This window comes from Pteropus medius, unplaced genomic scaffold (assembly GCF_902729225.1).
Source record: "Pteropus medius unplaced genomic scaffold, Ma_sr-lr_union100, whole genome shotgun sequence".
In the NCBI taxonomy this organism is placed as follows: Eukaryota; Metazoa; Chordata; class Mammalia; order Chiroptera; family Pteropodidae; genus Pteropus; species Pteropus medius.
This window is the reverse complement of record NW_024342473.1, coordinates 2,409,860-2,422,590: the sequence shown is the minus strand read 5'-3', so window position 1 is coordinate 2,422,590 and position 12,731 is coordinate 2,409,860. Positions and strand designations below refer to the sequence as shown.

Genomic DNA, 12,731 nt, shown 5'->3' with positions numbered 1-12,731 from the left:
AAACAAAATACCATATTCTTCAAATTGGTGCCTTTCCTGAACTACAGCAAATAAGGGTATTAAAAGAGAAAAATTTTATGGTTCTAAGGAGGAAACTGCTTATTTGCTGTGGTCTTTGAAAACGCATACATTTGAAGAGCTACAAAATCAGAATTAATTTGGTACATTTCGTGTAGTCCATTATGAAATAACTGTTAGGTTAAACGGTAACCTAATATGGATTTTCTGTTTTGTAGTAATTGCATTTTATCAGAAGCTTGATTTAAATTCTGCATTTGCACATGTAACTCTATTGAGACATTTGCTTCTTATTATTTTTATTATTAATAACTTATGTCCAAGTATAAAAGCAATCCAAAATTAGCAGAATTTAAGAATGGACAGTATTGAATAACTTGTTTAATAGTGATTGCTCCTTTGTTTCTTTTAGAAATCAAATATTATGATGAATTGTGTATGGAAATGGCTGAGGAATTGAATGCTGTCATTGTCTCTGTTGAGTAAGTAATTAATAATAGTCATAGAAAAAAATTTTAACAATAAATCTTAGATAACCATATAGTTACCTTATTTTACAAGTCATAAAATTAAATATAAAACAAAGGTCCAGAGAAGTGAGGTGATTTTCCCAAGGTTACACAAAATGATTTCTGCTACAACTTAGAATTTCTTCAACTAGCTTTTCTTTTTATTTTAGTTTTGGAAAGTTCTGGAAAAGGAATTAACTGAAATCGAGAGAAATATACAGTCAGTTATCTATAGCATGTAAGTCTGATTACTGCTTTTATTAAAAAAAAAAAAAAATCTTAGACCCAATCAGCATTTTAAGAGAATCTCTCCTATTACCAAGAGTCGGGAAACTTATTCTCCTGGAGTCAGATTCTGTAACTCATACCTTGTAAATAGAAATATGTTTAAAAAAATCTTAGTCAATGTAGTTATTTATTATTCTTATTATTAATAGTGTTAATACTGATGTTTTGAGTCATTTCTACCAGTTCTATATTTAAGCCATCTTTCTGGGAAACTAAGAAGAATGTCATTAATACTTATAACAATTGTGGTGATAGTAATAATACAAAAAATATGGTACTTATTTTGTGACAGGCATTGGGCAAGTGCTATTGCATACATTGTCTCTCCTTCATATCTTTGTTCAAATATCATCCTTTCGGCAAGGCTTTCCTTGACACGGCTATTTAAAATTGCAACCACTTTTCATCTGCTTTATTTTTCTCCAAAACTGTCATCAATGTCTGACAGACCATATAGTTAAATTATTATGTATTTATTGTACTGAGTTGAAATAGACAATGTAAGTTTCATGAAGACAGAGATTTTAGGGATTTTTGTCTCTTTCATTGATTGCTGATTATGGCGCCTGGAAACATTTCTGGCAGATAGTGGGCAGATAGTATTTCTGGTAGATAGTATTCGATAAATATTTGTGAAATGAATGAATAAAAAGTCTTGCTTAATTCTCATATAAATCATTCAAGATACATATTTTAATATTTTCCTCATAGATGAGAAAATTGAGGCCCAAGAAGTTAAGTAACCTACATGAAGTCACATAGCTAGCTGGTCACATAGATGAAGTGGGAACTGAGGCAGGCCAAATCATTCCCGAGGCCCTCATACTTTTTTGACCCAGTATCAAGCCAGTGTTGAAGGAAGCTGATAATGCTGGATGACAAGGTTATAGCAATATTAACCACTTTCCATGCCCTGAGCTTTCCAGCTCTCCCTTTCCTTCTGCCTCTCTCTGCTAGCTGCTCTCTCATTCATGGCTCATTTCTTCCTTGCCCTCAACCCAGATCTGAGACCTATGAGAATCCTTTCTTCCATAGTCCCTTGGAAGGGCTGGTCTCCTGAGTCATTTGGGCAGCTGTGACCCTGTTAACAGAAGCCTTTGAGTCATACAGAGTGTTTTGTGGCTGCTGCCTCAGTGGACTTGGCTGCAGACAGCTTTGGGCAGCTCCCAGCCCTCTCAGCAAGGCCTTCCAGATCACTCAAGGGCCCTTAGAGAAGTTCCATAATGTAATAATATTCAAGAAATGATTCTGCCATTTGGCCTGGGCAGCTGGTCAGAGGAAAACAGGGGCTGTGTAAGCAGCTGAGCCCCATTATGGAGCAAGGCCCCACGGCTTGGGGATCCAGCCGCAGGGCCCTTTTAGTGGTTTCCTGTGTATCTGCAGCTCCTTAAAGGCCCAAAGAAAGAACAGAAGTTGGGCTTGCTTTACTTGGCACGATGGGTATTCTCCGCACAGGCCTCCAGGGCTTCAATGTAAGCAACTGGAAACATGCCCAAGCTCTTCCTACGTGACCTTCTTCATCCTTCAGCATCTGTCTCGCGTAAAACAGATATTCTTTGATTTATCATAAAACACTCAAGCACGGATGAGGTGTTTTTAAGATTTTTAAAAAGAATTAAAACAGAAGGAACTGCTTTAATCTTAACTTTCCATTTTGCCTAATCTATACAACATAGCATTTAGCAGTTTATCAACTGGGAGTCATCACAGCAGCAAGCAAGTACCCTTGCTCATGACTGTGTGACCTCAGGCAAGTCACTGAACTGCATGTGCAAAATGAGGTTAGGAATCCTTCCTGTGTATCTAGAATGTGAGCTAGTGGCAACACAAATCATGTTTTCTTTCCCTGGTTCCCTATCACCCAGTACAAGGCTTAGGACATGTATGCTAGGTAAATATACTTTGAGTTTGGTTAATGATTTTAGAGAAGTGTCACAAGAATCAGTTTGAACAATTGAGATAAAAGGGCTTCAGATACCCAGAAGTATCTGAGGTGGTTTCCTATGTAGTTGCAGCCCCTCAGGGGCCCGAGGAAGGGAGGGAAGTTGGGCTTGCTTTACTCAGCACCATGAGTATTCTCCACACAGGCCTCACCCTCCTGTGTGAGTCTGGAGTATTAGTGCTCTAAGTCCATAGGCTGAAAGGTCCAACTTACAAATTTATTTGTCAACATGTGTTTGGAACTCACAGCACTTTTCTTTGGAGGAATAATGAGCTAAGATACTTAGGATACAGGCCAGCCAGGCCACCAAGAGCCACATAACCTGTGCTCTAGTTGAGACATAGCCAACATCATATGATCATATTTCTCTTGAAAAGTATGTTCAGAGGTCTAACTTGGGAACCTGTTTCTTCTCACTGCACATCTCTTTCCTCTTCCTTTTATTCTGTAAATATCTGTTGAATTGCTATTATGTGCCAGTTACTATGTTAAATTCTGGTGACATAACAAGGTAAAATAGACATAATTTCTACTCTCATGGAGTTTACAATCTAGGTGAGAAAATAAGCCTCAAACAAGTCACGTTAAGTGTGATAAGTTATGTGAAGTAGAAAGGTAAGTAGTAATAGAGGCATCTAATAGGTAACATCTTCCCTAGTTTGGAGGGTCAGAAAAGGTGTCTTAAAGAAAGTGATATTTGAGTCGAGCTCCTAAGGATAAGAAGAACCTGGTTAGACTAAGTGAGTTGGTCATGGAGATCTGAGGTGGTGTAATGAGATGGCTTTGGAGGAAGGGGAGAGGGCAGAGACCATTAAGGGAATAAAACATGAGAGAAGATAGATGGAAGGATTTACACTTCTGATGATAACTAAGGAAAGAAGGGTGGATGATCCAGAGAGTCCTCGGGGAAATGCTGGACCCATGGTCTGGAATTTCGCCTTCTCCTAGCAGGGAGGCTACCTGGAGACAGTGGCTCCTTATCCTCGAGTCCCACAGCAGTTGGGTAGCAGTGCCATAGCTCTGCTTATGGGGCATGGTCTTGGGAAAGGTTATAATCTGAGGAAGCAGGTAGGCAAGGGTTGGGGACAGCCTTGATGATGGAATCACCTCACATGGAGCAAGCAACAGGAGTTGGAACTCCTCGGTTCATGTTACTGGTACTGGCTCAAGGTTCTGGGGACAGAACAACAACTGAGGTATAGGTAAAGGCCTTAAGGCAAAAAAAAAAAAAAAATAGGCCATGCTTTCTACTCAGGAGCTTCTACATTATGCTATTTTACATATTCATTGTACAATAAGTATTTGTTAACTAAATGGAAAAGTTTATCCTGTAATACCTAAGATACATGGATGTATACGCACTTATATAATCTAGGAAGGTCCTATTTTATATTCATGAACTTATTTTCATAAAGTTCAGTGCAGAATAGCTATAACAGCAGACCTTTTTACCTTTAGTTTACATAATAAGACACAATACTAGAACCATAAAACATAGGGAAAAGACTTAATTTCTTTTTTTAAAAGATGAAAAGCAAGATAACAACAAAGTAGGCATGTTGAGTTATCAAATTCTATTTAACAAATTCTATTTAATTCAATAAATTCTATTAAGTTCTAGAAAGCATTTATGTTGCTTTCTTGGGTGTGAAAAACTGTTGCAAGTTGTATTTTACGTTTAATTAAATCTTTACTATACTCCTAAACTCTCCATTTTATGTGGATGGACATTCATTCCCATTCCATCAAATGTCAGGTGGCAGTATGCAAAGAGAACTTAAAATATAGAGCTGTAAAGGAGAATGTTGCTAATGTAGACAGAAAAGCTGTAGCACTCACTTTGGTTCACTGCTAAGAAAGTTATTAGCAGTGTGCTGCCTATGCCTCTGTTGTTCTCATTCATGAAATTAGATGAGTACAAGTGAAGAGGAAAATGAAGAAAAATATAATTCAAAATGCTAACCAGCTCTCTGTTCTGCTTCTGTAAATATACTTGCTCCATTCAAGAGCTCACTTGCAGAGCTCGCTTGCACTTTGCTTGACCTAAGAAACGAATGTAACTGTTTGTACCCCTAGAAGCTCCTGCCTCTTGTAGCACTTTGTACCTTAGCAGCTCCTGCTTCCTGTAACAATTTGTAACCAACGGTAACCCATAACAACTCCCGCCCTTCCATCAATGTTACTACTTACAACCATAGCAACTCTTGCCGTTTGTAACAGTCGGAATTCAAACTGACCAATCAGCTTGTGTAAAAATCTTGTATATAAAGAATATTGCAACTGAGCTCGGGGCCTAGATCTTCAAAGCACTAACTCCTCTGGGACCATGCATAATAAACCTGAGTTCTCCTTCTCTCCAAGTTACTGCCTGGTTTTTCGCTGGTCTGATTTTGGAGCTTTTTCCTCAACATTTTTGGAGGCCCCAGCGAGATTCCAACCATGCCAGCCCCTTGAGCCGCTGGACTGGTGGCTTGTCCTGACTGAGGTGGAGGGGAACCCAGACGACTGAGGAGGTGCGCCTCCCGAGTATTTTGCGATCTCTTTCAAATCGGCGCCCAGACTCATGAGAAGGCTGAGCCACCCAACTGGACTCATAGGAGGGAAGGACCAGCTCACCAGAAACGGCTGCTAGAAGAGGAATAGGAGGAAAAGGTATCAAGGTAGGATCCCAGGATGAGCCCTCATGTAGGTCCCGCCTGTTGGGTGGAAGAGGAGTAAGAACATCTGTCAAGTCTTCAGTAAGAAGACAGTAGTTCGGGTCTTCCTAGTGGGGGAAGACCCAAGGGTTTCTTAAGCGGGGGCAGGAGACCAAAATCTCCTCAGTGGGGGAGGCGTCAGGTTAAGGCAGGCCCCTACTAGCCAAGGGTAAAACTTGTTGCATATACTGGTGGAGAAGGGAAATGTTTTAACCTGATGCGTAAATTAGTGAGTGAATGAGCATCTTGACCAGTTTGATGGGTCAGGTACGAGTTTGTAGCTCCACGACTGAGCACCCTTAAAGTCCCCTAAAGGCTATGGAGTTCATGTGGGCTCATTCTGCAGTTTCTGTGGCGAATGGCATACAGTCCAAGGCGGCATCAGATTAGTGTCTGATCGTAAGTCACAAAGCTGAGTCTGCTACAGCTAAGCATCACCTAGCTCCTCAGGACACAGCCAGATGAGCATCTGAATGGTCTCTTCTGTGGAGGGGGAACCCACCCTTGTTTGTCTTTGTGTCACCGTTGCAGGGTGGGACTATGTGGTCAACACTAAGAAAAGGAGAGAGCTCCATCACCCTCCAGAGGGCAACCAAGCCCCCGCCACAAGTTAGGGGGAGCGGCTGCTTGCTCTCCAGAGCACATTGTTAAGGAATGGTGGGAGGTTATACGAAAGAGAATGAGTGCTGAATGATTGAGATGTGGCCTTGCTACGAAGTGAGAGTTAAGCCCCAATCCGCGGTTCCGTGGCAATCCTCATACGGCTTACGGTGGTCTCACTGGATCTCTGTGAGGATTCTACTCCAGTGATCCAGGTCAGGGGTTTATACTAACCCACCAATGCTAAGAGGTGCCTGAAATCCCCGCGAGGGGAGTGGCTGGAGCCCCGTGAAGCGAGTGGTGTTCCCTCCAAACTTTCCCTGACCCTACCCCTACTCCTTCGTGTGACGTGATTGTTGTCTGTCATGGGAGGCACAGGAGGTATCTCTGATCTATGTAGAAGGAAAGGAAGGGTTGGAAGCAAAAGGAAAGAAGAGAAAGTGTTTTTGGTGTAATAGAGAGAATAAGGTCTGGAGACGTATTTTGAAGGAAATTGAAGGAAAGGTATTTGCCTCAGGGTTGGTTATTTCTGAACGAGTGAAAAGAGGCAAACTGGAGGAGTAAAGAAAGTGTGAAAGAAGGTTTGTGGAAGTAGTAGAAGGTTTGCGAAGGAAATTTTGTGAGAGGAAAGTGTGGGAGAAAGTTTGTGAAGAGATTCTGAGGAGAAAATTTTACGTAACTAAGCTAAACAAGATTGAAAATTTAAATGTCAAAAGTAAACTGATGTAAAGTGGGAATTGTGTTCTAATATTTTATAGATTATTAGTCTGCCACTACTGTTATGAAAAGGTTTTCTGAGTAGAAAATAAGGATTCTGTACGTCATCAAAATAATTTCAGTGTTTTATGCTGCCTTAACCAGGTTTCTGGAACTTCAGAGAATATACTAACAATGGCCTCTGTGTCCAATTTTCAAAGGAAGCTCCCTGCAAATATGAAGGGAAGTTCCGCTAAGCCACCTGTCTTAGATTGTGTGTTGGAGAATTTTAAGGAAGTTTTTCAGAGAATTATGGAGTCAAGCTGATTCCAGGAAAGCTTCCTACTCTTTGTGAGCTTGAATGGCCCACTTTCGGGGTAGGTTGGCCTTCGGAAGGGACTCTAGATCTCCACACAGTGAGGGCAGTAGACCAGGTAGTGACAGGGACCCCTGGATATCCAGACCAGTGGCCATATGTAGACACATGGCTGCAGATCACTACTATAGTGCTCCCTTGGGTCCAGTTCAGCGCAAATAGGTGTGGACAGAATGAGGTGTCTGTGGCCCAACTGACTCAAGAAAAGAACAAGAAAGTGTCAGTGAAATTAATCCACCAAGGGAACCCCAAGGAAGAACCTGTCTTCCTACTGCCGTATATCTCAGTGGCTCTGTCAGTCCCTGCGCAGCTACTTTACTCACAATTGCCAGACAGGCCCTTACCATCAGTACCTTCGCCGCCCCAATGCACCCCAGAGCTCTGGCCCGGTACCATGTCCTCCGCCAGGTTCAAGTTCAACTCCTCAGATCACTCCACCTGGTATATGGGGCCGATGTCTTGCCAGGAGGCACAGGCCAAGCTCCAAGGCCAGCTCCACAGCGTGTTTCTAGTCTACGACTCCTCCACCTATCCCAGGGACTATGTACTGTCTGTGTACGAGAATTCATGGGTCTCTCACTACATCATCAACTCACTGCCCAACCATTGTTTTAAGATCCGAGACCAGGAATTTGGCCACTTGCCAGCCTTGCTGGAGTTTTATAAGACTCACTACCTGAACACTACCACCCTGATAGAACCCGTGCCCAGGTATCCAAGCTCATCGGAATATGTACAGACTCTCTATGATTTTCCTAGAAAAGATGCCGAAAAGTCTAAATTAGCCATTATACTGAAAGCAGTTGAAGAACAAAGAAGCCATAACAGTCCTTAGGGCACAGATAGAGGTTTACTGTTCGGATTTTATTGCTGAAAGAGCAGCAAGAGAAAAGATTCATGAGCAACTAACATTGCAGCCGGCAAGTTTGCTGAAAGTCAAAAATACCTTTGAAGATGGAGATGGGCAGTCTTCGATAAAAATGCAAAGCCACCATAGGGCGAGAACCAGTGACCTCGACCAGCAGGCAACACCGCTAGAGAAAAGGCTGGGACTAGGAAAACTACAAGCTTGATAAGAACAGCAGAGACAGGCCAGAGGCCAGAGGAGTCGCCCACAGAGTTCTATGAGAGACTATGTGAGGCATTCCGGGTATATATCCCTTTTGACCCCAAAGCATAAGAGAACCAGCTCATGGTCAACACGACATTTGTGGCTCAATCCTTCACTGACATCTGTCGCAAGCTTCAAAACTTAGAAGGCTTTGCTGAGATGAACAAACCTAACTATTAGGGGTCGCAAACAAGGTGTTTGAGAACCGCAAACAGGAGGCACAAAAGAATGAAGCACAAGGTGTCCCTGTTAACAGCTGCATTGGGGAACCCAGGTCCAGAACAACAGACTGCGGCTCCTTCATGGAAGAAAGAGAAACCAGAAGGAGACCCCCACTTTGCTGCGACCAGTGCACCTACTGCAAAGAAACCGGCCATTGGAAAAATGAATGCCCTCATCATAGAAGAATACCTGAAAAGCCAAAAGAATTTCAATCCACCTCGTAAAGGAAGATACCAGCCTGAGCCAGTCATCCAAGAGCTCAACGGCCAGGCTGAGGAACAATCAGATTAGGAACAGTCGGGCTCCTGATCCTCGACCCCCAGCAGCCTATGGCCACAATAAAAGTAGGGGGGGTGCCAATCAATGACTTTTACAGTGGACACTCAATACCATAGCCAAGCATCAAGAAAGGAGTCCGTGAGTTCCTAGGGGCAGCTGAATTCTGTTGAATTTAAATATCAGATTTCTCTGAGATTTCCAAGCCACTATATAAGGCCTCAGCTTTAAATGTAAAAGTCTCCCATGCTGTAACTGCATTAATGAATAAACAAGAACATAAATGGCTGACCAATGCCAGAATAACTCATTATCAGGGGCTGCTTTGCATCTGAGTATTGTTCACAGATGGGAGCAACTTCATCCATGAAGGACAACGCAAAACCAGCTGCACAGTAACAACTGCCGACGAGGTAATCTGAGCTGAGGCCCTGCCACAGGGCTGGTCATCACAGCGGGCTGAGCTATGGACCCTCATCCAGACACTACGACAGGTTGAAGGGAAATGGGTCAATATCTACACTAACTCAAGGTATGTCTCTACTACCTTGCACATACATGAGGCCATTTCTAAAGCGGTGGGGGAGGGGGGGCGGGGGGAGGCGGTTGCTGGCAGCAAGAGGAAAAGAAATCGAGAACAAAGGAGAAATCCTCCAACTGCTAGAGGCAGTCTGGAAGCCTTCAAAGATGGCAGTCATTCACTGCAGGGGCCATGATATTTGCTTGTGTTGTTCTGCACCTTTTCCAGACAGGTTGAAGGCTTTCCTACGTGCACTGAATGAGCAAGAGAAGTAGCCAGGGCCTTATTGAGGGAAATTGTTCCAAGATATGGACTACCCCTCTCTATAGGATCAAACAGTGGACCTCCCTTAGTGTCTGAGATAGTCCAGACCTTGCCTAAAGCTCTAGGAAACAGATGGAAACTCCACACGGCTTACAGGCCACAGAGTTTAGGGAAAGCTGAATGCACGAACTGGACCCTTGGAACCACACTGGTTAAGCTTTGTCGGGAAACCTAAATTACCTTAGATTAATTTGCTGCCTTTTCAAAATCCAATACAGGAAATCTTCCCAGTGATAAGGAAGTTAAAAGGAGACCCTAAATTAGTAGCTGACCTAGAAATGTCCCAACACCTTCAGGCCTTAGGGAAGATCCTCCGCCACATCGCTCAGGAAACTTTAGAAAGAGCCCCTGTCCTTTTAGGTAATTAGGTCCACCCCCTCCTCAGCTAAGAGATGACGTATAGGTTAAAGATTGGAAGAAGGAGCTATTCCAGCCAAGCTAGACGGGCCCTCATGTTGTTATATTAGCAACTCCCACTACTATTAAATTGCTGGTATTACCCCATGGATCTACCATACCCAAGTAAAGAAAGCGGCATCTCCAGAAAAACAGGAGACCTGGGATGCAGAGCCTCTTCTTGATCGGCCGCTCCAAATCATGTTTCGGAGGCAGCAAAAATCCACCTGAGATCGTCGGCCCTGCTCTGGCCACTGCCAGAAGCTGGTCAGTCTATGCATGGCAGAAGCTTGAGGATCTACCGCTGCCTCCTGCAGAAACTCCTTCATGGATGGCACAGCTGGATCCCACTAACCCTCGTAAGCTGAACCTGAGAAAGACAACGTGCCCTGCTGCAGCCGTAAACCGGAAGCTGACTAGTCCATGCATGGCCAAAGCCTGAGGAATTTCATTGTGAGACTCCTAATAATTGGACACTGGGAGGGAGGGAAATTAAGGCAAAGGACTGTGAGCTGTGTATCCATGTCACCAGAGGAGGTAAAAGGATTTCCACTACTTAACTTTTCTATAGCTACTATGAATGCCATGGAACTGAGAAAGGGACTTGTACCTATAAGCAAACTCAATATTCAGCATGTGATCCAGGAAATAATCAACTTTATGTATGTTACAACCCAAATGACCCCACCCCTACTCCTAAACAAGAGTAGCCTTGAGGGTCTACAGGGGAGGATGGACAGATGGACCCATGCTGGCCCAGACTAGAGTAAAAATCCCAATCAGATATAAATTTTCGTCTAGGAAAAATGTAAGAGCAATTCTTAATTCGTCTACTCAATAAAATTGATAACTTCTAGAGTTTTAACTAAATTGTAATGCAGCTTAATGACTAACTTCATAATGGTCTGATTTATTGAGTAGTCTGTAAATTGAAATGAAAATTTTCAGATGATCTTTTAAAATGTAATTGAAAGCTTCTTAATTCAGGTACATACTTGTCAGAATTTAGTTTCGCATATAAATTGTTTGGCCTAACTATGTAATGTGAGGCATATTAAAGTTCATGGATTTCTTCTTTAGAGGAAGTCTAAAGTCATGAAGTTTTGAGAGTGCAGGAGGGAGATGTAGAAAAAAAAAAATGGTATCTTGAGGCAGACCTAAAATTCTAATAAGAGCAAATATGAGGATAGGCAGCAGTCACTGCGATTTATCTTCTGCAAACTTCATGTCTTATGATAAGAAGAAGAACATTATCGAAAAATTTACTAGCACGGATTTGGTACCTGGCACCTCATTTTTGTAAACAGATTCAGGTAGACCAAAATCAATGGACCATTTTGTAATTCTCAACTTTCAGAGGTCTTAAGACCTTAGTTGGAACAGTGTTCCTCCTCCTCGGATCCTATTTCTGCCTTGCCTGCTGCCTCTAGTTGATCAATCGATTACCTCCCTTATAGAGACTAAAATGGAGAGAAAAATGCAGCTAAAATCCTTATGCAGTAGAATGATTGGTCTCTGATCCAGGGAGATCAAGAGGGAGATCAAAAAAGTGATGCCCTATAAAGAATTTAGACAGGCATCAGAAGGGGGAAATGAAGAGGAAAATGAAATGAAGAAAAATATAATTCAAAATGCTAACTAGCTCTCTGTTCTGCTTCTGTAAATATGCTTGCTCCAAGCAAGAGTTCACTTGCAGAGCTCACTTGCACTTTGCTTGACCTGTCTAAGTAATGAATATAACTGTTTGTACCCCTAGAAGCTCCTGCCTCTTGTAGCACTTTGTACCTTAGCAGCTCCCTGCTTCCTGTAACAATTTGTAACCATTAGTAACCCATAACAACTCCCGCCCTTCCATCAATGTTACTACTTGCAACCATAGCAACTCCCGCTGTTTGAAAGGGTCGGAATTCAAACTGACCAATCAGCTTGTGTAAAAATCTTGTATATAAGGAATGTAGCAACTGAGCTGGGGCCCAGATCTTCAGAGTGCTAGCTCCTCTGGGACTGTGGTAATAAACCTGAGTTGTCCCTCTCTCCAAGTTACTGCTTGGTTTTTCACTGGTCTGATTTTGGAGCTTTTTCTGCAACACAAGCTGACAAAAATCACAGTGCTTTGAGAGGGCACAATAGGACACACATCTTGATAAATAGCTGTCAAAATAAGACTCTGAAAAAGAATGGAATGACAGTGCCAAGCTGTGACTTTCCCTCTGCTCCTTTTCCTGCCTGAGTCCTGAGCGGAGAAATCTTCACTCATCACTCCCATCTGGGCAGCCCTGGAAGGCGGGCAGACCAAATTTCCAAGGGTTCCCCACCAAGAAAGGGAAGATTTGCTCAAAACTTTCCTTTTACTCAGTCCAGGCCAACTTTAGCAAACCCAAACGCCAGCATCACAAATAATTCGATACTACAGAAGGATAATGTAGCTTATTTTGAAAAGTAGGCCGTTTTATTTTCTTCACTTTCATTAACTTAATGATTATCTTCTTTTTTGACATATTTAACTAATGTCTTCTTAGCTCCAGTTTCTACTAATAAAAATCCACTGGTTTCTCTCTTGTGGTTTAGGTCTTTTAGAACTTCTGGGGAGGGGGCGGGGTTGGGGGAAGGTGACTGGTGCTTTACAAAAACTCTTCCTGGAGCTACAAAAAACCTTTAACCGCAAACCACACGAAGGTTGCGAAGCCCAATTCCACCCTCGCTGGAACCTTACAAAGCTATATTTAGCTTCTGAAAGGACACTGAGAAAAGAGGCCA

At 42.6% G+C, this 12,731-nt stretch overlaps 1 protein-coding gene across 4 annotated transcripts in view; it reads left to right on the top strand.

Annotated features, from left to right (window-relative positions):
* The window catches only part of NCEH1 (neutral cholesterol ester hydrolase 1), a 59,345-nt gene that overhangs the window by 35,704 nt on the left and 10,910 nt on the right, over positions 1-12,731 (top strand). For all 4 annotated transcript variants that reach the window (XM_039865047.1, XM_039865049.1, XM_039865048.1 and 1 more), the window contains one exon: positions 431-500. In XM_039865047.1, coding sequence (XP_039720981.1) covers positions 431-500 — 70 coding nt within the window. The remainder of the gene's footprint in view (positions 1-430; positions 501-12,731) is intronic.